The 23,196-nt window shown below is 52.9% G+C and overlaps 1 protein-coding gene across 8 annotated transcripts in view; it reads left to right on the top strand.

The window, feature by feature from the left end:
- The window catches only part of PPP2R5C (protein phosphatase 2 regulatory subunit B'gamma), a 135,093-nt gene extending 115,786 nt beyond the window's left edge, over positions 1 to 19,307 (top strand). For 5 of the 8 annotated variants that reach the window (XM_055418555.2, XM_055418560.2, XM_088829844.1 and 2 more), the window contains 6 exons: positions 513 to 683; positions 2,016 to 2,143; positions 4,919 to 5,020; positions 6,573 to 6,645; positions 11,515 to 11,631; positions 17,276 to 19,307. In XM_055418555.2, the coding sequence (XP_055274530.2) occupies positions 513 to 683; positions 2,016 to 2,143; positions 4,919 to 5,020; positions 6,573 to 6,645; positions 11,515 to 11,631; positions 17,276 to 17,407 (723 nt within the window). In that variant the 3' untranslated portion in view covers positions 17,408 to 19,307. The other 3 variants (XM_055418559.2, XM_055418563.2, XM_055418556.2) reach the window with 2 other exon arrangements.
- Positions 19,308 to 23,196: the final 3,889 nt, after the last annotated feature.

Below are 23,196 nucleotides of genomic sequence, written 5' to 3'. Positions count from 1 at the left end.
ATCTGTGCATGTGTTTCTTATTTTCTCTAAACTCACCTAACTGCCTATCTTTTTGTCTTTTTTATTTTTTTTAAAGATCTGACTCTTACTGAGAAGGTGGTTAAACAGAGTAGGTCACATAAATTAAAACTGTGATTCTAAAGTATATAAGATTAGATCTAGCTCATGGCTCAGATTGTAAAGAATCTGCCTGCCATGCAGGAGACCCGGGTTCAATCCCTGGGTCAGGAAGATCCCCTGGAGAAGGGCATGGCAACCACCCACTCCAGTATTCTTGTCTGGAGAATCCCAAGGACAGAGGAGCCTGGCTTGCACCAGTCCATAGAGTCACAAAGAGTCAAAGACAGCTGAGCGACTAGCACTTTGAACACCAATTATAAAAGCCAAATTCTCAACCACTGACTCACTGTTCCTTCTTGCCGGGAAGAAAGCACCACCTCATCTGTGACTTCTCAGAGGGGCCCCTGACCAGGGAAGCAGGCCGTGACCCCCGTGTGCTGTGTCTTCTGTAGGTGGTAATGGCACTTCTCAAGTACTGGCCAAAGACCCACAGTCCAAAAGAAGTCATGTTCCTGAACGAATTGGAAGAGATTCTGGACGTCATTGAGCCGTCAGAGTTCGTGAAGATCATGGAGCCTCTTTTCCGGCAGCTGGCCAAGTGCGTCTCCAGCCCCCACTTTCAGGTAGGGCGCCGCAGAGAGCGGCCTCAAGTCGTCCCCTCAGGAGCCGGTGGGTCGCGGGCATCGCTGGTCGTGTTCTTGCCCTTCGGGTAATCTGAAGGTGACAATCAGGCTTTCGCCTCAGCAGTAACACGTTGAGGCTTCGAGTCTATAAAATGAGCCTCCAGTGCCTCGCCCCCGCCCAGCCACTAAAGACACGCTTCTCAGTAAGCGTGATTAAGGGCAGCTTCTCTAAGCCGCCTCCATCTCTGTGTTCCCTGGGCTGCCCGACACACACAACCTTACCGTCCACAGCTGAGTGCTCGGTATTTACAGACAGTGTGCAGCTGTTTGGCTTCCACTCCCTCCCTCCATAAGCGCTCCACTTCTGACACTTGAGTTTTAGGAAACAGTCGTGGTTCTGATTTCTGTCCCTTCCACGTCCCTGCATGGGAGCCTCAGCCATGCCACGCCTTTCCCGATTCGCCCCCACACCCTCCCAGCCCCCATCAGAGCTCATCCAGGTGGTTCTTACAGCCTGTCTGCCTCCTTTTAACACACTGGGCACCCCATCGTTTTATATCGACACGGTATTTTTGGTGAAGTCTTCGTGAACAAGGTAGAAATGTGGGCAACAAAGGAGCAAAGCCTCACGGTCTCCAGGGAGTCATGATCCGGCCAGAGAGGGCGACGTGGCCGCTCAGTCCTGCCGGCGGGTTCAGAGCCGGCCCCACGGTGGCCTCTGCTCTGCCCGTGTCCTCCACCGTGCTGTCCTCAGCCGGCCACCCCGCGGCCGTCTCACGCCCCCTCCCGCCGGCCCTCGGCAGGGACAGGCCCCGCCACCACCGGTTTTGAGCATTTCCGCGCACACCCTGGCTCCCCCTGCCTCCCCTGCTGCCATTCACCACACGCTGCAGTGCTAACACGTCAGACCACTCGGCGTCATGGGTTCACCCCACAGAGCGCAAGGTCCCCGACAGCAAGGGCTTCTGCCTGCAGGCCTCCCCGCGGGATCCTCAGGGCCAGACGGTGCCTCCCCAGGGGGAGACGCCCTCCCCAGGGAGAGACGCCCGTAGAGGGTGCTGGGCAGCTGATGGTTAAGGAGGGCGAGCTCATGTGACCTGTGGCCTCAGCATCTGGCCCGTGTCCAGCAGAAGTGTTGATCCAACTCATGGAAGACAGTGACAGCGATCTTGAGGGACGTGGAATCATCCGCCTCTTTGTCGAAGGCGCCTCAGGGTTACAGCCTGGAGCCCTCCCATTTGCAGAAGCGCTGCTACCCTTCCCTCCCAGTGGAGCTCGCTCTCCCGCCCGCGTGCGTACCGCCGATGCGCACCGCGCCCTTCTGCCTTGCAGGTGGCGGAGCGGGCGCTGTATTACTGGAACAACGAGTACATCATGAGCCTGATCAGCGACAACGCGGCCAAGATCCTGCCCATCATGTTCCCGTCGCTGTACCGCAACTCCAAGACCCACTGGAACAAGTGAGCGCCGCCGCCCTTCCCCCTCTGATCGGCCTGTTGTTTGGCTTTCAGTTCAAGTGGCTTTTCTGTTTTGACCGCACTGGGTCTCTTGCTGCATGCAGGCTTTTCTCTAGCTGGGGCGAGCGGGGGCTCCTCCCTCGGTGCGGGGCGCGGGCTTCTCACTGCGGTGTCTTCTCCCGTTGCGGAGCACAGGCTCTAGGTGCGTGGGCTCAGGGGTCGTGACGCACGGGCTTGGTTGCTCCACCGCATGGAGGGTCTTCCCGGACCAGGCCGGCGGATTCTTAACCACAGGACCACCAAGCAAGTCCTGCGCTGGCCATTTTTGAATTTTGCACACAGTATTTTGCTGATACTTGAAACCGATTACTATTAAATCCAAGTCTGAGTATCAGTTAAAAAAATTAGATGCCCATTTCTCCATGGGCTGTGACCAAACAGAAGTGTGGGCTGTATCTCGCCCTTTCGTTGACATCCTGTGCCCGAGTCGGGCCCCCATAGGAGGACACAGTGCCTCCCTCCCCAGCCCCATCTTGTCCCTGGGCAGGGTCAGGAGGTGCGTCTTCCAGGCCTCCTCTTAAGTTCCCTCCAGAGGAGTTAAAGGCCATCACAGCCTCGGGGCTCAGTCCCCACTGGAGCACAGGGGCCACCCCTCCCGTGGGGGCCCCCGGAGCCCTGCTGACACTCACCCTAGTGAGCCCCTCTGTGCCCGCTGCCCAAGCAGCCAGAGAGAAGGGGAAGAGCAACCTAAACGCCACCTCGGAGCCTCTGGCCCCTGGCTGCCCCTGCTGCCCTGCCTCGTCCTCACTTAACACGGGTGCGCAGACTGGCGGTCTCAGCGGCCGGCTGCTAAGACCCCAAAGCATGCTGTCCTCTGCGCTGCCCTGGTACCCTCGTTGTTCTCATGAATAAGGAGTCAGGTTTCCGCTTTCTCCATCTTCTGCCCTTTCTATGTTATAATCAGTGAATCAGAATTTAAAGCAGGAGGGACAGAGCTCTGATATCCAGTCCCGCCCTCTTGTCTGTGGGGGGATGGCAGGGTGGGACGCAGCCCATCCCACAGCTGGGAGCTGGTGGGCTGCTGTGTCCATGGGTCTGCCCTCGCCCCTCCTGCTGTCCTGGCTCACAGACTTGCTCTGCTGCCCACTGGGTCTCTCTCAGCCACAGCTTCCTCACCTGAAAAGTAGAGAAAATGTTGGCACTGGGACTTGCCTGGCGGTCCAGTGGTTAGGACTCCTCACTGTCACTGCCAAGGGCCCCCCGAGTCCAGGAACTAAAGTCCCACAAGCCACTTAGCTCAACCAAAAAAAAAAAGAGAAAATGTCAGCACCCACTGTTATGTGGTGACCGATCGATCAGGATAACATCAGCACGTGACGTGCGTTGCCTGTGGCGCCCGCCACCTTGCTGCGGGGGTTGGTTAGGACGGAGTGAGCGAACGCCAGTATAAAGCTCCTGGTGCCTCTCTGGCACTCAGCGTGCTTCTGCAGCAGCCCCTCAGCTGCAGGCCTGGCCATGGTGCCAACGGCCAGAGCAGAAGGAGAGACAGCAGCCGTGACGGTGGAAATAGTAGCCTAGCAGTCAGTGTTCACATGTCGCTCTCAACAACCTTTCCTGCATGACGTTCATCTTCTGCTGAGCTCAGCAGGTGCTAACCAAGCCCTCGAGCTAAGCCCCAGCTCCTGCGTGTGGTTCAGAGCACTGTGAAGACCGGCAGTGATGGCTTAGGTCCCTGCGCCCTGCAAAGAAAGACATGTCCTGTTAGATGATTTCTAAACAGGATCTGGTTTTATTATAGTGAATTAAATACTAGTTAAGACTTGAGAGTCGAGTTTTTGGTTGTTGCTCCCAATTCTTTGGTTTGACCGGGCTCCGAGGGGCAGTCCTCTACCCGAATCACTGGGGAGGTCGCTCACATGGCTGCAGCTTATGACAGGTGAGACCGGAGTCCTGCCGAGGCCCTGCCGGCAGGGGGACAGCTGGGCCCTCCCTCTCCTGGGCATCAGCACCTGAGAGCTGAGCTGGACTAAGCTGATGGGTGGTGCTTTCATTTAACACTCTCCTGAGCTGGGCTTTGCTGTCAACATTAGTGTTTTGTCTTCAGTGAGTAAGATTGAAAGGAGGCTGACGTCTACAGGAAATAAAACGTTTCCATTATCCTCGGTATGATTAAGCTGGCCTTAACTGTACCTGTTCAAGGTTCAGCATTTTTATTCGACTTCCAAGTAATGTGGCCTTTGGCTGCCGTTAGCCAGGTCGATGTGGAGAGGGCAATGGCACCCCACTCCAGTACTCTTGCCTGGAAAACCAGAGCCTGGTAAGCTGCAATCCATGGGGTTGCTAAGAGTCAGACATGACTGAGCGACTTCACTTTCACTTTTCACTTTCATGCATTGGAGAAGGAAATGGCAACCCACTCCAGTGTTCTTGCCTGGAGAATCCCAGGGACGGGGGCGCCTGGTGGGCTGCCGTCTGTGGGGTCGCACAGAGTCGGACACGACTGAAGCGACTCAGCAGCAGCAACAGTCAGGTCGGTGAGCCGGAAGACCCAGGCACTGAGATGAGAGGCGTGGTGAAGCAGGGCTGCCTCTGAGAACACTGGCAAGGAGCAAAATCACAGGCTTTTAACTCTAAAGCTTCGGGGACTCGTGGGACCATTGAAATATGCTGACATCTAGGGAGAGGAAGTAGTGTGTGGCGGGGTAGGGGAGGGAGATGGATCCAAAGAGATGAATAAGATGAAGCATCCCAAGTTTCAACACAAAGCTTTCGTTACAGGACAATACATGGCTTGATATACAATGCACTGAAACTCTTCATGGAGATGAACCAAAAACTGTTTGATGACTGCACCCAGCAGTTTAAAGCAGAGAAACTGAAGTAAGTTGCTCTTTTCAAAAGTTTTTCTTTCAAGGATTTTTTTTCCCCTTAATCCTGAATAAACCTCTCTCATTATGAGTTTGTCCTAAAAAGTTATTCACTTCAAAGCAAAATCTGCCCTTTTGTACTGGAAAGCAAATTAAATCTTTGTGATGAAAACGTATTTTCTAAGTTAGCTATTCTCTGGCACCTCCCTGGTGGTTAGGACTCAATGCTTTCATTCCCGAGGGTCCAGGTCCAATCCCTGGTCAGGGAATAAGATCCCACAAGCCTCACAGCCCGCCCCCCCTGCCCCCAAAAGAAGAGACCTTAGCTATTCTCTCCCTTATTCTACCAGTTCAGTCATGTTTCCAAAAAGTACATGTAATAATAAAGAATTTAACTTTCAAAATCTTTGCATTTCTCAGGGGACACTTAAAAACAGGAATGTGTAGTAATTTTTCATGGTTATCAGGCAGGAATTTAGATTCTATCCTGTAAGGTTTGTGTAAGAGAGCCGGAACTTCACCCAACGTAACTTTATTGTTCTGACTTGTTGATCTCCATAAAGTCGGGCATTCTCTTTAGAGTCTGGTGCCTGAGTCCCTCACAAAACCAGTTTCCTGCTCTCGTGCCATGAGGACATCAGAGCCCACACCTGTCCAGGGACACGCTCAATGAGTCCGTCCCCGGGCTGTGCTGGTTACAGCATGCTCCATCCATTACCAGAATCACAAAGTGCTGCGTTCATTCCTCAGTGTGTATTTACCTGTATGCCAGGCCCCACTGGGGATAAAACAAACAAAAATGCTTGCCCTTGTGGAGTTTCTGCTCTGGGCAGCGCGGAAACAGACAGACAGCAAAACATAAAGGAGTGTGTGGGAGGTGGTGACAAGGTGACAGCAGGAGGAGGGCACAGGGAGCTGGCCGTGGTATCCTCACCCTGCAGGCTGCCTGGCCCCTCCTGCCTCAGGTGGACGTGGCATCCAGGGCTGGAGTGCGTGACCCCCGGGGCTTGTCTGATGGTACATCATTGTCCACGGGACATCGCATCCCTGAAAGGGACCTGACCCATCAGGCCTCACATTTTCTAGATTTAAAGAGTCGGTCCCATGATGAGTAATTTCCTGAAGGCCCTGCACCTCGTGGGTGCGGACCTGCGTGCTGTGCCTCTGTAACGACGTCCTCACCTGGCTCCTTCACGCCGGGGCGCAGCCTCACTCTTCATGGGTGTAGAGACTTCTCATCGAAGCCGTGAGCATCCTGTGACAACACAGCAAAGCCAGGGAAGGAAGGGGGTGTGGAGGTGCTGGTGCAGACGTTCCTAAGAGCTGAAATTCTTAGATGTGTTAAAATTTTGGTGTGTTTGTAAGTTTAGCTCTTTTTCCTCTAAGCCCAGGTTTTTTCGTCCCCATTGCGTCCCATGGTCACCAGTGTAACGTACGTGAAATAAGGCCAGACAGTGACAAAGGGGAAATGGGGTGCCGTGTTGCCGGCCACGCGCCCCGCCGCTTCACACTTTCTTGAATTTGATTTGTTTCTCTAACGCCAACGACATTTTACTGTTTTTCAGAGAGAAGCTAAAAATGAAAGAACGAGAAGAAGCGTGGGTTAAAATAGAAAACCTAGCCAAAGCAAACCCCCAGGTACTAAAAAAGAGCGTGACGTGAAAACGTCTAGGGTGTGACTTGAGTGTTTTTGTGAGATAGGAGTGTGGCTTCACCGTGGGAGGGAAGACAGATCCACTTCACTAACACTGTGTATGAAACTGTCCGCAATAAAAATACTTTCCAACTTTCGTATAAGTACTTATTTTGCCCCACCAAGTTTTTACCACAGGATTGGCGTTTTTATTTATTATTATTATTATGCTTTTTAAATAAGATACGAACCTTTCGAATATACTGTGGTAAAAAGAAAGCCAGGATACAACCTCTGTTCTGGGCCCAGGTTACAGTTTGCTTTTCTCTCTCAAATATCATAGATGCTGTAGTTGAAACAGTACTTTGCTTTCTTTTTAATATCAAATTAATTCTACAGGAAAAAAATAATAAAAACTGGATTTGAAATAGGTGAAGTATGAAGTCAGCAACCTGTTTCCTGAAATGAGGTTTCTACAGGCTTGAGCCTTTCTCATTAACAGTCGACTGACTTCTGTCCTCTTAGCAACTAATCCTTTTCTCCCGTCCCGGCACTCCCTGGCCGGTGGGCCCAGCAGGCGTGTCTTCTGGGGCTCCCGGCACTGAAGGAGTGTCCCCCGTAGAGGTGAGCCAGCTGCCACCCCCTGACAGCCAGGGTCGGGCCGGAGCTGGGGCCGCTGGGGCCATGTCCTCTGGTCAGGGGTTGGAGCACGGTCCCAGCAGGCGTTCTTCCTGGTGCTGTGCGTCCATCTGACCATCCCTGAAGAGCCTTTGTGTGAGTCTCTGCCGCCCCTGAGAATTCTTAGGGCTGTGCTCAGCTCCCCAGAAAAGAAAAGACTTTTGTTTTCTGAGGATAACTGCTCCAGCTACCCCGTAAAGTCCTGAAAGGTTCTGTGCGGTAAACCAGGTGACACGCAACCTATTTATTGCCTTTGGTGGGAAGTGTGCACAAGTCATCGTGATCTCGGGTGTTCTGGGGCTTCTCGATCTCTGTGGCATTTAATAAAAAGTGACACATGAATCAAAGTTGAAAGTATGTCCTTCACCCTCGTAACAGCATGCTGATTTGTTATTCCCTATCTGTGTTCCACGCTCTTATGCAGAAGTGCTGTTTTACGACTACTGTGAAACAGTGCAGTAGTTATTGAGGCAGATGGCTATGGGTGAATACTTTTAAGAACAGAATCTATGCTGAACATGAGGTTAAAATACTGGCTGACGTTTGTCGTAAAGCCGTGCGTCTGGGGCGTGTGGGTGGACAGGCCGGGCCGGACGGGGCACCCGGCTGCCTTGCTCAGCTCTGACGGCTCCCGTGCCGAGGTCAGGCAGGGCGGGGGGGCCCCAGTGAAGGTTGTCAGGGTCCCCATCACACACACCCTTGAAAACCACGTGAAATGTGTACAAATCAGAGGGTCTGATTTTATTTGTTTTACCTGGAAAACAGGAGTAAACCCCATGGGAGGTCCCACTAACATGTGTATGTATATGTATATGTCTCTCGTCCTCACTCCCTGTTTCTGAACCTTTCCTGGATGTTCATCCATCGCATCTTCCCCACTTCGGCCACGCTCTGTCTCGGCAGCGTCCACGGGGCGGGCTCTGCTGGGGTCCGCCTCGTTTGTGCTGCGGAGCCCCGGGCCGAGCACCGCCTGTCCCTCATCTGCGCCTGAGAACCACCTCCGCATCCACCCTCAGCCCGTCCCATCCGCATGCTGCATCCACCGTTCACTGTCTAAAACGGAAAATACTTCATGGGCTAGTGTCTCAGAGCTGGAAATCAGGGCCGTGGTACTCACTGTTCATTCCCGAGAGAGAGAGAATGAACTAAATTCTAATCACTGCTTGCCGTTTATAACAACCAAATACGGTAGATAATTTTGTGGGTAATACAGTCTGCTTTCTATCTCTGTAAGGAAAGTAGGTAGTTGGGTGGTTGCAGCCTCACGCTCCATCTCGACCCTGCCGTCTGAGAAGTGGTCCCCAGCCCCTCCCTCTGTCCGCGGCGGGCACTCCAGCAGTCTGCCTGGTGCTAAGCCTTGGGTGTGCCCGAGCCAGGTCTCATCCGCCCTGAGACGTGATAGCAGGTCCCCGTGCAGCCTGCTGGATTCGGAAAGTGGTGGTCCTTCGGGATTCGGGTTGTTTGTCTCAACAGTTGTGGCAGCTTGCGTGGGGCGTTTTTAACGTCAGACATAATTCAGTTTAGTAAAGTCGTGAAACATGGAAGGTTTCCAACGTGAATGCGTTTTTCCTAAGCCACCAAAAGAAGCCACACAGCAGTTTAACGCTCGCCTCCCTTCTGTGGGGGGCACGTGACATGCAGACCAGGCGCCCCTCTGATTTTCAGACACGGCTGTGGCTAAGCATTCTGTCCATTAGCAGTGAGAGGAGGATGCGTGGCAGGCCCGGGCCACAGAGCCTGGCTGCCTGCCTCTCTTGTGGGAGACAAGCCTCTGGGTGTGTGCGTTCCCTCTCCCACCTGTTGAGAACATCAGCCTCAGTGGGCGGGGGAAGGTTTTTATTCCTGGCGAGTGTCCTCTGCCCACCCCCTCCCCACCCCGAGCCTGCCAGTGACACAGACTTCCTGCAGACATTGCCTAGCATCCTTGTGCGAACTTCTCTTTGCCCCCCAGGGGCTCAGAGTCCCCGCCGCTGCTCTCAGCACAGCCGTTCATCAGTGGGTTCTGCGTGGAGCACTAATTTTCTCCTGGCATGGCCAAAAGCTGAAATACTGGTTCGAACCCCACGCACCACCTCCTGGGCACTGCCCTATCTGCCCCGCCCAGTCCTGAGTCCTGCCGGGACAAGTCGCATGAGGCCCCCAGCTCCCTGTGCCAAGCAGGGCCCCTCCTCTCTCAGCTGATGGTGCCAACTGCGGGTCCCAGGATACACAGATAACAGTGAGACACACACTGGGGGTGACGCCGGCGAGAGTCTGGTCACGCCTTTTCAGAGGGACACGCATAGGAAGGCTGGGGATAGGGTGGCCACAGCCGGGTGTCCCCACGCCACCAGGACTTCAGCCCCACAGTAGCGCTGGGCTGCCTGCAGATGAAGCCAACGCATCTCAACTAAGCTGGGAGTGCTTCATCAGCTGGGGGTCAGGACAGAATGGGCCACTAGGGAGACTGAGCTGCTTGTGGATGGAGCATTGTCGCAGGGGAGGGACTGGGTGTGGTCTGAGCCAGTGCCGAAGCTGCAGAGGGAGCAGGACCCGTGGGTTTGATCGCCTCCACTGTGCAGGCATCATCCCGGCTCACCTGTGTTCAGAAAGCTTGTTGGGGTGCTCCAGGGTGAATGTGGAGACGCTGCTGCTGGCCAGGGCAGGTGGGGGCGCCGAAGGGCCTGGGTGCCTGTCACAGTGGGAGAATCGGACCCGAGGATGTGACTCCCGCGAGGGGGCTGAGGGCGGGAGTCTGGAGACCCTCTGGGTCCTGTGAGGAGGGACAGTTGTGTCGTCCAAGCTGTGGCGGAGGAGAGAGGAGGCGGGCTGGCCAGTGCTTCAAGCCCACGGGAGGGGTTGGCTTCACAGCCGACGATGGTCAGCACGCGGTCACAAGGTCACCCACAGCCTGGTGCCCAGCGTCCCGTCAGAGAGGCGAGGCCCAGGCCTGAGGGGTCAGGAGAAGGGGCCCCCAAGATCTAAGCAGTTCTCCTAGGTGCTTCCCCGGTGGGAGGGAAGCAAATGGGCAGGGTCCCAGGCCCCCAGCCCAGGCGGACGGGCTCGCTGTGGGCCAGAGAGCCTTCCACCCAGACAGAAGGGCGCAGTGTGGGGTGGGGAGGGCGGAGCTGCAGCTCGGGACCCCAAACCCCCCCACCGGCCCGGAGCCTCGGTGGGTTAGCATAAGGACCTCGGCAATCCTTCAGTTGAGGGACTTGTAGCACTCACGTTATAGCTTGTACTTGGAGTAGCACCCAGCTCACGGCAGACACCTGAGTGGATGCTGAGCGCTAAGGACAGGCAGGCCTCTCCGCCATCTGTGAAGCAAGTTTATCACCACCACCACCCCCCCCAGTCACACTCTCAGAAGCAAAGTCAGAAACGGTCCTGCTCACACCAGAGCTTCCCTGGTGGCTCAGAGGTTAAAGCATCTGCCCGCATTGCGGGAAACCCGGGTTCGATCCCTGGTTCAGGAAGATCCCCTGGAGAAGGAAATGGCACCCTACTCCAGTGTTCTTGCCTGGAGAATCTCGTGGTCGGAGGAGCCTGGTAGGCTACAGTCCACGGGATCACAAAGAGTCGGACATGGCTGAGCGGACTTCACGTCACCTCACTTCACACCAGAGCCTGACTTGGCCTGGAGCCCGGGGAGAGCGGCATCCCCAGGTGCCCCAACGGGACCCTGCTGGCTTGTGGGTGCACCAGGCCCCCCGTGGGGCCAGCCCCAGCTGACAGGGTGAGATGTGAGCTGATCGAGACTGCGTCCTCTAGGAGGAGAACAGGGAGGCTGTGTGTCAAAGGGCGGGTTCCATGCTGGGGCTGGGACAAGTCTGGAGAATGCGGAGCAAACAGGGACCTGAGTGAGGGTGACGTGGGTGCAGGGAAGGCACGATGAGGCCCACAGGCTGGGGGCAGAGGCAGGGGGCTGGAGGCGCAGGCTTCTGTGGGAAGCAGTCCCCGTGGGCAGGCCCAAGGCCTCAGGAGGCCAAGGCTCCAGGGTGGGTGACCTGTGGCCCAGGACTGGGAGAGCCTGGAAGTGAGGCGGCTGCTCTGCTGTCCCCGCCCGCAGGCGGGCAGGTGTAGGCCAGGCTCAGGCTCGTCCTGCACACAGGCTTCCTTCAGTAGGGGACCCCAGGGGAGGGCTGCGTCTCGAGGATGAGCCCTGGAGCCGCGCCCCCGAGCGCTGGCCGAGAGTGACTCCGCGCTTTGCATTGCAGTACGCAGTGTATAGTCGAGCGAGCACCATCAGCGTCCCGGTGGCAATGGAAACAGATGGGCCTTTATTTGAAGATGTGCAGATGCTGAGAAAGGCAGTGAACGAAGAGGCTCGCCAGGTAAAAGCGCACAGAGCTCAGCGGCCGCGCCCCTCAGAGACTCGCTTGTAAGACGTGTGTGCGATTTCAGCCGCGCGGTGGACCGCAGCGCCTCCCGCGTAAGCTGGCGTGGAGACTCACAAGTTGGCCGTCTTACGGGAAACCTCCCATCCGTCCATCTTAGGTCAAGTTAGCAGAAGCAGTTTTTAAGGGTTAATACGTGCCTGAATTGTGTTTGCTACGTTTACTCTTAAGAGTAATAATCCCAGCTCTTAACTGCAAGTCAGCTCACAGCTAGAGCGAGCACTCAAAAGGTGTGCGGTCATGTCTGTCCCGTGTGCGCCCTCTGCCCACCTCTGGCTCCTGCTCTGGCCCAGGGCCAGCCCCTTTAACTTCTCCGCAGAGTTCCTGCCAGCCCCCGGGGGCCCCAGGACGCCGGGCAGAGCTCCCATACTGTCAACAGCAGGGTCCTGCTCAGGCCAGGGCGCTCCCGGGTCCCTCAGGCAGTACCCACAGCCACATGATGTTGTTGCCACTTCGCGGAGATGCGTATTCAGATCGCCGCTGGTCCAAAGAAAGACTCCTGTCGCTAAATCGGGAGCAGACACGGTTTAGGCTTTGCAGAGGGCAGCGGGTGGAGTCGCTGCCTGCGAGGAGCGCCTGGGTCGCTGTGTGTCTCTGACGGTGCGTCCTATTCTCAGTCCAAGCAGCTGATAAGCGCTTCCCAAGTCTGGGGACATGGCCCTTTCTGACTCTGAAACTTGAATCCCCTTTGAGCTGCGTAAGAATTCCTAAAGACTCCCAGTGCTACAATCCTGAAATGTAAAAACAAGTTAGGCTAAAATTAAGCTGCACTCTGAATGCAGATGGTTTCGAGAGGAGAGAGTCATCCTGAGCTCAGGGTGGTTTTTTCTTTTTTAACTCTGTGCTTTTTATTCAAGTAAATTGTGTCCCCGACCTGATCAGACAGGCTCAGACGTCACCACGGGCACACGCTCTAGACCATCCAGACTACACAGCCCCACACGGCAGCCAAGAGGCCCACGTGCCCCATGGCCATCTGCAGCCCAAAACACCCCCAGGGCACTCCCAGGCTTAATGCACAGAAGAGATAGGAAGCTCTCATTCATAGCTTTCTGTTACAAGGTGTTGAAATGATAATGTTTTGGATATACTGGGTTAAGTAAAAAATGTTACTCAAATAATTTTCATTTGTTGCTTTTCACCTTTTCAGTGTGGCTACTAGACAGTCTGGAATTACGTGTGTGGCCGGCACTGTGTTCCAAACAGGCAGCACGGGCCCAGACCCCCTCTTCACGAGGCTGCCGGACGCCCCCGTGCCTCCTCCTGCCCGGCTACCTCTTGACCTCAGGTTAAGGTGAAGGCAGGTGGATGCAAACACTGAACCTACGGGGAACAAACGTCAGGGATGCATTTTTCACTTAATCCAGTTTGCGTTCCGTCATTCCCTCACAATATTCTTAGCAATGAATAGCCTGAATGAAAAAAAAATGAAAACCTTTATCGTTTTTCTCAGTCTTATGGGGGCGTCAGTTTTCTTACTGAGGCTTGTTTTGTTTTGTTTTGAACTTGGAAAAGAATTTGAAGTCATTTCTTTGATTGCCATTTCGATTTTACAGCCTCAGGTGGGCTAGAAACCTGAGCATCGTTACTGCAGGCAGTCAGAGGACGTGAATGCCAGGGCCCCTCTTACCAGCAAGCCTGCCCGTGGGCGGTCCTCAGTCTAACCGCGCGGTAGTCTTTAGGTCCCTCAGGCCCAACACCGCAGAAAGAGAAACGGACAGCTTACAAGCCAGTCCTGACTTGTTAACTGTTTAGGGCTGGAGGTTTTCTTGTGGGGACGTCATTTGACTTGATAATTAAACCCAGGAAAAGGGTGGGCTACTCCCAAAGTGTAATGAACATATTACGTAACTGTGCAATCTTTGGGTTTATTTCTGACTCAGGGCCCACTCTGTAGGGGATTTAGAACACAAAGCAGCATTCTCATCTTGAGAAAGACTGCCTCTGAAAGTCAGCTCTCGTATTTCCGTGGTGGCTGCTCCTTCCCAACTGGTTGATCTTCCAGCGGCCCCTGGAGGGCGTGTGAAGGGCATGTGTCCTTCCCCCTCCCTGCACGGTGGAGAAGGAAGCAGCCTCTCTGCTCATCCACTGCTTAGTCCTGAGTCACTGGGTGTAGACAGGGCGTCTCTCGGAGAGCTCTTCCTTTGCAGTTTATTTTCATGAAACTCTTGAAATTAGATCATAAGACTGAGCTTTCCGTGTAATTGACATTCCTACAAAAATCTCCCCTCCCTGCCCCCCGCGTTACCTGTTCCTGTGTTGGAAGACTCTGTGCTCTTAAGGCATCAGTTCTGTCCCAAATTAACAGAGCCCAGTCAGAATCCCAGCAGTCACCCTTCTCTTTTTTAAGACATTGACCAGCTAATTCTAAAACGTGTACGGAAATGCAAAGGACCTAGAAGAGCTAAGATAACTCTGAATAAACTTGGAAGACTAACACCCCCCAATTTCAAGACTTATTATGGATTTCTATGGATCAGTTGAACTCTCTCCCACCCCCCACAAATAGCAACCTACCTAGATGAAGAAATTTATAGTGCAGTCTCTTAGCTATAATATTTGATATGACAGGCTCGTGTCAGTTTGAAAGTATTTGGCATCATAGTCCTGAAATCCTCAAAAACGCTGTCATTAAAGCAAAGAGAAGATACTCAGATGAAGGGTAAATCTATATTCCTCATTTGGAGACCAAACTGACTTAAGAGGTTATACTAAAAACTAGGCTTTTCAGTTTTTATATTTAGTAATTTGAACATTTTCACTGCCCCTTTTAGTTTATTTTCAGCTAGGTTTATTTTTCCAAAATAACTCCACACTTCTTTAAAGTAATTTGAATGTGGGCTCAGAGCTGACGTGAGGTACATGGCAGCATTGCAGGAGAATCTTCTCCAGTGGAGGAGACCCTAATGGTCGTGCAGCGTACTGGGTTGGGATTCTGTGGAGAAATTCAGTTATGTATTTACCTGTCAGAACTGTGGTTTGTATTTCTTCTGAGAAAATTTTGTAACCCTGTGTAGAATCTCCAAAGAGAACTAGTAAAGTTCGTGTGAATGACGTTCATGTATCGGAGACGTTTAAAATGTTTTGCACTTCTCATTTTTAACAGTCAGTCGGGAGGAAAGCAGTGTCGAGCATGCAGTTAAGGAAGGTGTAGAAAGACGGAAGGTGGGAAGTGAAGGTGTTCCTCCTCAGTACGTAAAGTGTATTTATAAGGCTTTCTTTATATTCAGGAAAAGGGCTGACAGTGCTGTGTACATGAAGTATTTTCCCTTTTGTCCCCCTGTCATTCCAGCTTGTGATGGTGAAGACAAAGGAATCTGGTCCCTCAGGAGACTTTGATGAGTTCTGTCCTAAATTAAGTAGTGAAAGCGTGCGCTCTTACCGTGCGCCCACCCCGATGTTGCCTCCCCTCTTCCTGAATAGCTGCTTTCAGAGCCGCTGTCCCACTGCGGATGAAGACCGGATCTTTCCGGTTCTCATCTCCTCAGAGGTGTCCGGGGCAGCATTTCCGTCTGTCTTGTCCACCCCACCATCGACAGCATGCTCGCCAGCACACCCCTCCACCAGGGTCACTCGTCCAGGGTGACCGTCTGCATGACGTCTGTCTCCTGCCTCCCATGTTTCTGTTTGTTTTTTTTTAACCTTTGTGGCTTGTGTAACTGCTCTCTGCCTTACACCCTGGTTTCAAATGGCTACACAGGAAGACTCAGCAGGTTCCTCACTCTCTGTCTTTCCAGAAGCTTCCCCGGTCACGTTTGCCTTCTCAATTTGCGTTTGTTGGTTTCCAGCTCCCAGGTTTTTACTGTTGCCTTTTTCTATGAAAATGTTTCTCCTCTTTGGAATGCCTGTCGGCATCAGTTATTAAATATTTCAAGTATCTGAAAGGCTTTTGTTTTGCTTCACTTTGCTTTGTTTTACAACTCAACATGGAACGGACATAAAATTCAGGGTAGAATTTCCCTCTGAGTTTCTCCCGGGTCAAAGGCAAACAGGCTTCACCAATGAGAGCACTTTTCCAAGGGTTGTGACCATGATCGGCAGCCCCTCGGGGACCGGGGGCCTCCAGTCTCCCGACATGCTGGCGGTCCTAAAGCCATCTTACACCAGTTTCTGGGAGAGAAAATCAGAATTCCTGCCTTTGCCATAAATGAACCTTAATATCCAAATAATATTTCTAGGAACAGTCCCAAAATGATGTGACACAAAATTCTTTCCAAACCTTGACATTATTATGGTCTTCATAGATAAATTTGTGGAGAAGGAAATGGCAACCCACTCCAGTATTCTCACCTGGAGAATCCCATGGACAGAGGAGCCTGGCTTGCTACAGTCCACAGGGTCGCAAAGAGTCGGACACGACTGAGCGACTTCACTTTGACTTTAGATAAATTTGCAAAGAACCGTAAGAAACAGTAGCTCTGCCAAATGGCACTTTTCACATTTGGTTTCTGCAAGTCCCTGAATATTTTTATTAAAGCTCAAAGAAGTGTACTTTGCGTATCAGGCCAGCAAGGCTGGCAGGCTGGCCACTCCGGGGAGTGGTCAGAGATGTGTGCTTTTTGCCATCAAGTAATTGACTTAGTACGAGTGTTTTCTGGTGGGTGGGTGCTCAGCACCACCGGAGTATTTCTGTTTAAGTACTGTCTCCCCTTGGCTGGAGACACTTACTGCGGTTCTTGTCAGCGTGCCTTGCAAGCCGGCTGCTCCTGGTACATACGGTGTGTTTAGGCGACTTGGATGGCTTCTTGTTCTGTTTCAGATATACTGGTATTGATGCAATGGCCCTACTTCAAAACTGAATAATTTAACTGTTATTCATGGAAATGGACGCTGTTGGTATCTAAACTCCCAGTATCTCAGGCCACCCTTTCTCTGCAGACACAGTTCTCTGAATCCCCAGGCAAACAGGGGTTCATTTAATTTTTTTCCTTCTTTTTTTTCCCCTAGTAAGACCAAAATGTCCTAAGTTGAGGGAGAAAATGGAATGGAGAGGGGAGTGCCCTTGATGTTAGGAAATTTTATGTAGATAATTAAATGTATAGTTTTTCCCAGTTCTGGAAGGTTTTTCCCCTACACGACCTACTTAATGCCTCTCATTTTAAGTATCTTTTTTCAAATTTAATAGAAGTTTTAGACCCATCGTTGGCTTTGAGTCCAGTTTAAATGTGTTGTTCATTCTTTCTTTTTATCTACCTCCAAGGGAAATTTCGACTTCCTGAAATGCCTCTGTAAGGGACACAACTATAAAATGGTTTCGGTGACATTTTATGAACTAGGAAGATTTTGCCATTTATGAGATGTACTAAAGCTGATGAATTTGCAAAACAGAGGTATCCAATACCCTGGACAAAACTGCACCTTTTAGAAGCCCGTGATGCCAACACCGCGCACACCGTTTCTGGGTTATCTCTTAATAGACGAGGTGTCCCCCTCGGTCACTGAGGGGTGAGGGCCACCCCGCCCTCTGGGCTCCGGGGTCCTCGGGGGGGCCCTGGAGCGTGGGCTGCGCCGGCTCAGAGCAAGGGGGAGCACACCTCCGGGTCGCCGGGTCTGTCGCCAACGCCGTGCGTTTCCATTGCAGGCACAGAAGGACCCGAAGAAGGAGCGGCCCCTGGCGCGCCGCAAGTCCGAGCTTCCCCAGGACCTGCACGCCAAGAGTGCCCTGGAGGCCCACAGCCGCGCCGAAGAGCCGGCGCCCCAGGACGGGCGCTAGCCCCCGCGCCCACCCATACAGAAGACACGCTCCGTGTGCCACGCCGGCCAGTCACACTCAAGTCCAAGCTTTCTCCAGCCCCGTCTGTAGGCAATCACGTCCTTCCACGTCAGCTCGAGACTGGAGTTCAAACAATGGTGACCGCCCAGGGCCGTGCGCGCACCCCCCCAAATTCAGGGTCCCCACACGGCCCCATGTAAGACGGTTCCCCAAAATCAGAGCTAAGGAAAGCACCCCAGTCATCACCTTCACATTCTCCCCAAATGGGATTTGCGATCATTTAGAATAGGTGGGTCCTATGAGAACATCAATGGTTTTCAAATCAAAGGATCACTGTAAAAGAGCACCACATGCTTTTTAAGGCTGTACCACCCTTCAGACTGTTAGGCCAGCAGCTTCTTTCTGGGTGGTTTTTTTTCCGGTCTGTTTTTGTTTTTGATCCCACCAAGGCGGTTCTGTGCTGTTGATCTTAACACAGCTCACCGGGGGTGACGAGACCCCTCTCCCCGCTGTGTCTTCCCAGGGCGTCACTTTACGCCCGTGCCATGCGTGCCACGTCCTGCTGCTTCTGCGTGTCACTGAAGCCATGTTTCCAGGTCTGTGGTCCAGCACCAGGGTCCCGGGAGTGAGCTCATAGGAGAAGTTTGTTTAAAAAAAAAAAAAAGCTTTCTCTTGCCTGGAATTGGAACTTTAAAGTGGTGCGTTCAATGTCTTACTTTGAAGAATGATTTTTCTCTACTCAACACGTTGTTACCCTTGAATGAGGCTCTTCAACTGATAAAAGTCTCTGAGAACTCCACATTTTGTAGAACGTCAGAAGGGAATCATTTTGAGTGAGGCCAGCTCTCGGCCCGAGGCAGGCCACAGCTGCCTTTGGGCAGAAGTCACAGAATCAGTGCCGTGGGCAAGCGCCGTACACCCCACCCCCGCCCCCTCCCCACGGTGCAGTCCGCAGGGCTTCACGGAGGCGGCGGCGGCGGCGGCGGCGGCAGCAGCGATGGCCCCCGAGGAGTCTGTATTGCAAAGAGGACAGCTTAGTCGATGCCTCGTAAGGAAAATACAGCGTCTGAGTCTTCACTGGTCTTCAATGCTGCTAAATATTTTAGACTTCCTTGCATGTATTAAGCTTTTTGTTTTCAATGGAACAGCACGAGGAGAAAAATCTCTAAACTTAAGGCTCTGTTCTTTACGTCTCTCCTGGTGGCCAGTATTTTGACTGACTTATCCTGCTCGAAAGCTACTTGAGATGCATACTGCTGCCCTCAACCAGTGATTCTAGTTTCCTGTGTCTCTGGCGTAAGATGCTATAACTTGATGTTAAATGTCTTGATGCTTCAAAGGCTTCTGTCAGGATATATCTCTCACTCAAGGTCTGGGGGGACCCATTCAGACCCCGTGAGGAGCGGAGCAGACGTGGTTCCCTGTGCAGCTCGGAGCCTCCTGCCCGTGGGTCTCACTTAACCCCGCCGACGGCGTGTTATCTCCCTGGGTCCTGTCACTTGGAGGGAGCGGACCCCTTGTGTTCAGAGTTGGAAGGCCGTCCCAACCGAAAGCGGCAGGAGAAACCTTCCTGAGAAACTTGACAAGTATCCCTCCACTTTGCCATTATGAAATTTATCATTTAAAAAAAGTTCAGATGCCTTCTCCTTTTGAGGGAAAAAGGGTGCTTTTCACTGTATAAAGCAGCGTCTTGTGTATCTCGATAAACCATTGTTTGAACTTCGTCTTTAGCTGACGGAGGATGTTCTCGGCGTGTCTCCGGGAAGCCTCTCCTCTTGCCTGAGGGAAGAAAGCAAAACCTCGGTGTTTGGGTGACGTGGAAAGCTCAGCATTTAAAAACATCTTTTTGTCTAGATTTTCCTTCTGCTCTTTATTGAAGACAAAACATTCACCAAAAAGGGAAGAAAAAAAAAAAGGTTTTGAGAGAAACTGATTTTCTTTGACAACAGTTTTATTTAATATTTTGGCCTCTTCAAGTTTTCCTAGTTAGAACTCAGATTCCCTGTGCTAACTGTTCAGCTTACATATTATTACATAGATACACTGTTTATTCTGTACCAAATTGATTTCAAAAGTACTGCATTGAAAATAAACTGGTGACTGTTTTTCTTCATAAAGTTCTGCGTTTGGCATCTTCACTCTTTCCAAAACGTATCTGTACATCAGAAATGTCACTATTCCGAGTGTCTTTTTAGTGCGGCTTTAGTATGGCTTCCTTTTAATATTGTACATACATTGTATCTTTGTTTTATGGTAATGAGTAATAAAAATGTAGACTTCATATTTTGTACAAAATGTCCTATGTACAGAATAAAAAAAAGTTCATAGAAACAGCAAAAATAGGTAAGTGGCACAATTATTTTTCTTTAGAGAATATCTGTAACTTTATGCTTTAGTGAAATGTTAAGTACCTACATATTTTTTAACATTTTGTAATTCAGAACTTTTCGTTTTGACATTGTTTATGAAGAGAAACTTCATACACTTGCCATTTAATATGCTCTTTTATCTAATTTTAAAAGAAGAAAAACTCTGAAAAATGGTGTATTATATGGACTAAATAAAGAACCTGTGAATTTTACTGCTCATCATGACACTAAATTCAGCCATGGTGTTGGGCAAGCCGGTGCCGATCACTGTCAGGTAATGGTGAGGGGCGGGCAGCCCCGCCGGGGACACCGGCTGGAAGGCCCTCACTCAACACAGGTGGGGTGGCCACTCTGCCGTCCACCACAGCCCTGTCTTCCCCAAGTCTTCCATAAGCTCATTTTTTTTTTTGCTTCTCTAAAGGAAAAATGTAGAGATGACTTTTTAATGACCACCCCTCGTTTTGCGAGTAGGCAAATGTGAATCAGAACACAGTTTAATGATTCTTGAAGGGACCTTAAAGTCTTGAGAGCAGAGGCGGAGTTGGGGTCCTAGCTGATCCACCCTCACCTTCCCCGGGGGCTCCCTGTCCTCACCGGTGCGGTTACAGAAATGTCGCCCAGGATCAGCTGCTCCCTGGAGTCATGGCGACAAGCTCACCCTCCTCAGGCCTCCCAGCGGGTGGGCCGTGACTCAGGCCCCTTGTTTCCTGCTCTGTCAAATGGGCCCTGTGACGCCACCCCGCCACCAATGACACACGTGCCGAAGTTGCTCCTGGAGCTGGGGCTCAGTGATGACCTTGGGGACGGCCCCGCGCGTCTGGTGACGGGGCATGCTGGAGACGCTCACGGGCTGCGCTCCACCGCAGAGGGTGCCTGGTGTGGCGGCCCTTCGGCGCTGGTGCAGCTGCTGGAGCGGCCGTGTCCTCAGACGGGGCCTTCCCGTGCGCACAACCCCCCCCACACACACACACACGCCGACAACGTGCTCGCACTGGCAGCACACGCAGAGTCAGAATATGCGCCTTGGAGGTTGGCACTGATCAAGGGGCAGGGCCAGGCAGCCCTGGCACCAAAGGCAACGTGGAGAAGTCAGCCTAAGGCTGCATTCTCTCAGGTGGGAGCCTAGGAGAGTCTTTACTGCCCTCCAAGTGCACTTGCTAGAAACCTCTCAAATTCCCTGTAAACTTAAGGGCACCTGCGACTGCCTCCTGCAGCCCCAGGGCTCACGCGGGTAGGGCTGTGAGCTGAAGCTTCCACTCGGGCTGAGCAAGGGAAATAGCCCCAGGGGACACGTTCACCCCACGTCTGCTTAGAGGCTGTTCAGACCTCACTGAAGGCAGGCTCCTCAGAACCTACCCCAGGTGAGCGCACAGCAGGTTGTGTCCACAGCAAGTGTCACTGTTGAGAGGACTGTCTTAAAGCTTTCTCTCTTTGGGTCAGAGTCCAGATGATTCCATAGTAAATGCTTCTGCTAGGAAACCTAGAGGTTGCTTCTTCCAGAATTGTTTCTCCATAAGTTTCAAAAAGACTGGAGTAAAGAGCCTGCTGTGGAGGGTAAACTGAGCCAAACCCAGCCCCAGGGCAGGTGGGGGGGTCACTCGCATGACGGGCAGAGAAGAAAACAGACCTCCTGGACCCTGAGGGCAGCCTGACACTCAGAGGCCGTGGCTGGGAGGGCTGTTGCCAGGTTCAGCATCCCAATATCAGCACCTCAGGCTCCCTGATTACCCGGAAGGACACGTGGAAGTGAGTGGAGCTGCTGGTCTCATGGTTCATGAGCAGAAGGATACAGATGGATCCAGATGGAAGTCAGCGCAGGGAGAGATGTGCTAGCCAGTGGGGTGGTCTGGGACCGGCTGGGAGCTCCCCACCCCACTCCACAACCCGGCTCCTCCCCACCAACCGCACCACACTCCTCCCTGCCACCTGGCTCCTCCTGGCCATCGTGGCCCCAGCCTTGGTGTCCAGTTTCATCGGGGGGGTCAGTCACACTGACACAGCTGACGAGTGTCGTCCAATCCCCCCAAAGATGGAGCTGCTTCTGTGCGGCCCCTACCCTAATCCCACTGTTGGCACAGACTCTCCAGGGAGGCCCAAGGCTCCCAGATGGAACACAAACATGCTTATCAGGCAGGACGTTCCCAGGGCTGAGAAGTGACCTGCCGGGAGCAAAGGGCAGACCTGTGTCGGGGCAAGGGGAGCCCTTGGGGGCTCAGCCGCCTGACAGATGCGCGGGAGGCACAGAGAGGTTGGTTAACCGTCCCAGCCACGGCCAGCACGGGGCAGAGCAGGCGGCCGGCGGCGCCCGTGCGCAGGGCCTCTGACTGCTTCCACCACACAGGCACGTGCAGACAGGAAGCAGAGGGGGCTGCCGGCTGAACTGTGAGACCTGCTTTCCAACTGAGCCACATGAGGAAGTAGAAGCTTCCAGAAACGAGACTCATGAGCTGCCCAGCAGAGGGACAGACTGAAGAGGAGGCTCCGTCGCTCCGGGAGGATGCAGTTCCACACCCGGGAGTGGCCCGGAGGTGACTTGTATTTAACATCAACATCAAAAAATCTGAAAATACGCCTCGCTTTACATTTTCCCCTTCAACTCAGAGTCTGAACGTGGGGGAAACGTGTTCCTTGTTCCCTGGGCTTCTAGAATAGGCTGGTCGGCAAGGGCATCCTGGTAAGTAAGGAGTGGTAGAAGGGGGTATGTCTAGGTAACCAGTGGTCTTGGTTACCCGCCCAGCCAGACAGGGGCCTAGGAGTCTCCAGGGTGGGGGTCTTGGGCAGAAGAGGCTTCCTGACTTCACTCATTCATTCATAACCACGATGAACACCAGGGCCTGCTGCCCAAACCAAGACGCACTCCAGTAACTTAAGTTACCACTAGGTCCCTCGAGAGCTTTCTTCTCCAGCCCAGAGACTGGCATGACTTCCTCCCAAAGCAAGTCGCTTCGTGGATGAGAATACCCAGGTCCACAGACACTCAGTGAGCAGAAAAGCCACTTCTCCCAATTCCTGTCCCCTTGCTCATGTCGACATGATCTGAGACCCCAAACCTGCCCCATCTAAGGTGACATGGGAACCGTGTCGGATCCCTGATGGCCGTGCCCGGGTCCCTGCCGCCCACCTGCTCACACAGTGCTGGGCATGATGGAGGCCCCCTCTGTCCTCCAGGGCACCGAGCCTTCCTTTGTGCCCAGTCACTCAGAAATGTCTGACTCTCTGTGACCCCACGGACTGCAGGCTGCCAGGCTCCTCTGTCCCTGGGATTCTCCAGGCAAGAACACTGGAGTGGGCTGCCATCTCCTCCTCCAGGGGATCTTCCAACCCAGGGATCGAACCCCTTCTCTTTCGTCTCCTGGCTCTTTACCGCTGTGCCACCTGGGTCAGGAAGCTGTCCTTCACCCGACATGCTGCTCCTCCACA

Source organism: Moschus berezovskii, chromosome 21 (assembly GCF_049115385.1).
Source record: "Moschus berezovskii isolate FMDL1 chromosome 21, NW_MosBer_1.0, whole genome shotgun sequence".
Classification (NCBI taxonomy): Eukaryota; Metazoa; Chordata; class Mammalia; order Artiodactyla; family Moschidae; genus Moschus; species Moschus berezovskii.
Note: the sequence above shows the minus strand (reverse complement) of the source record. Positions and strands in the feature narration are given on the sequence as shown.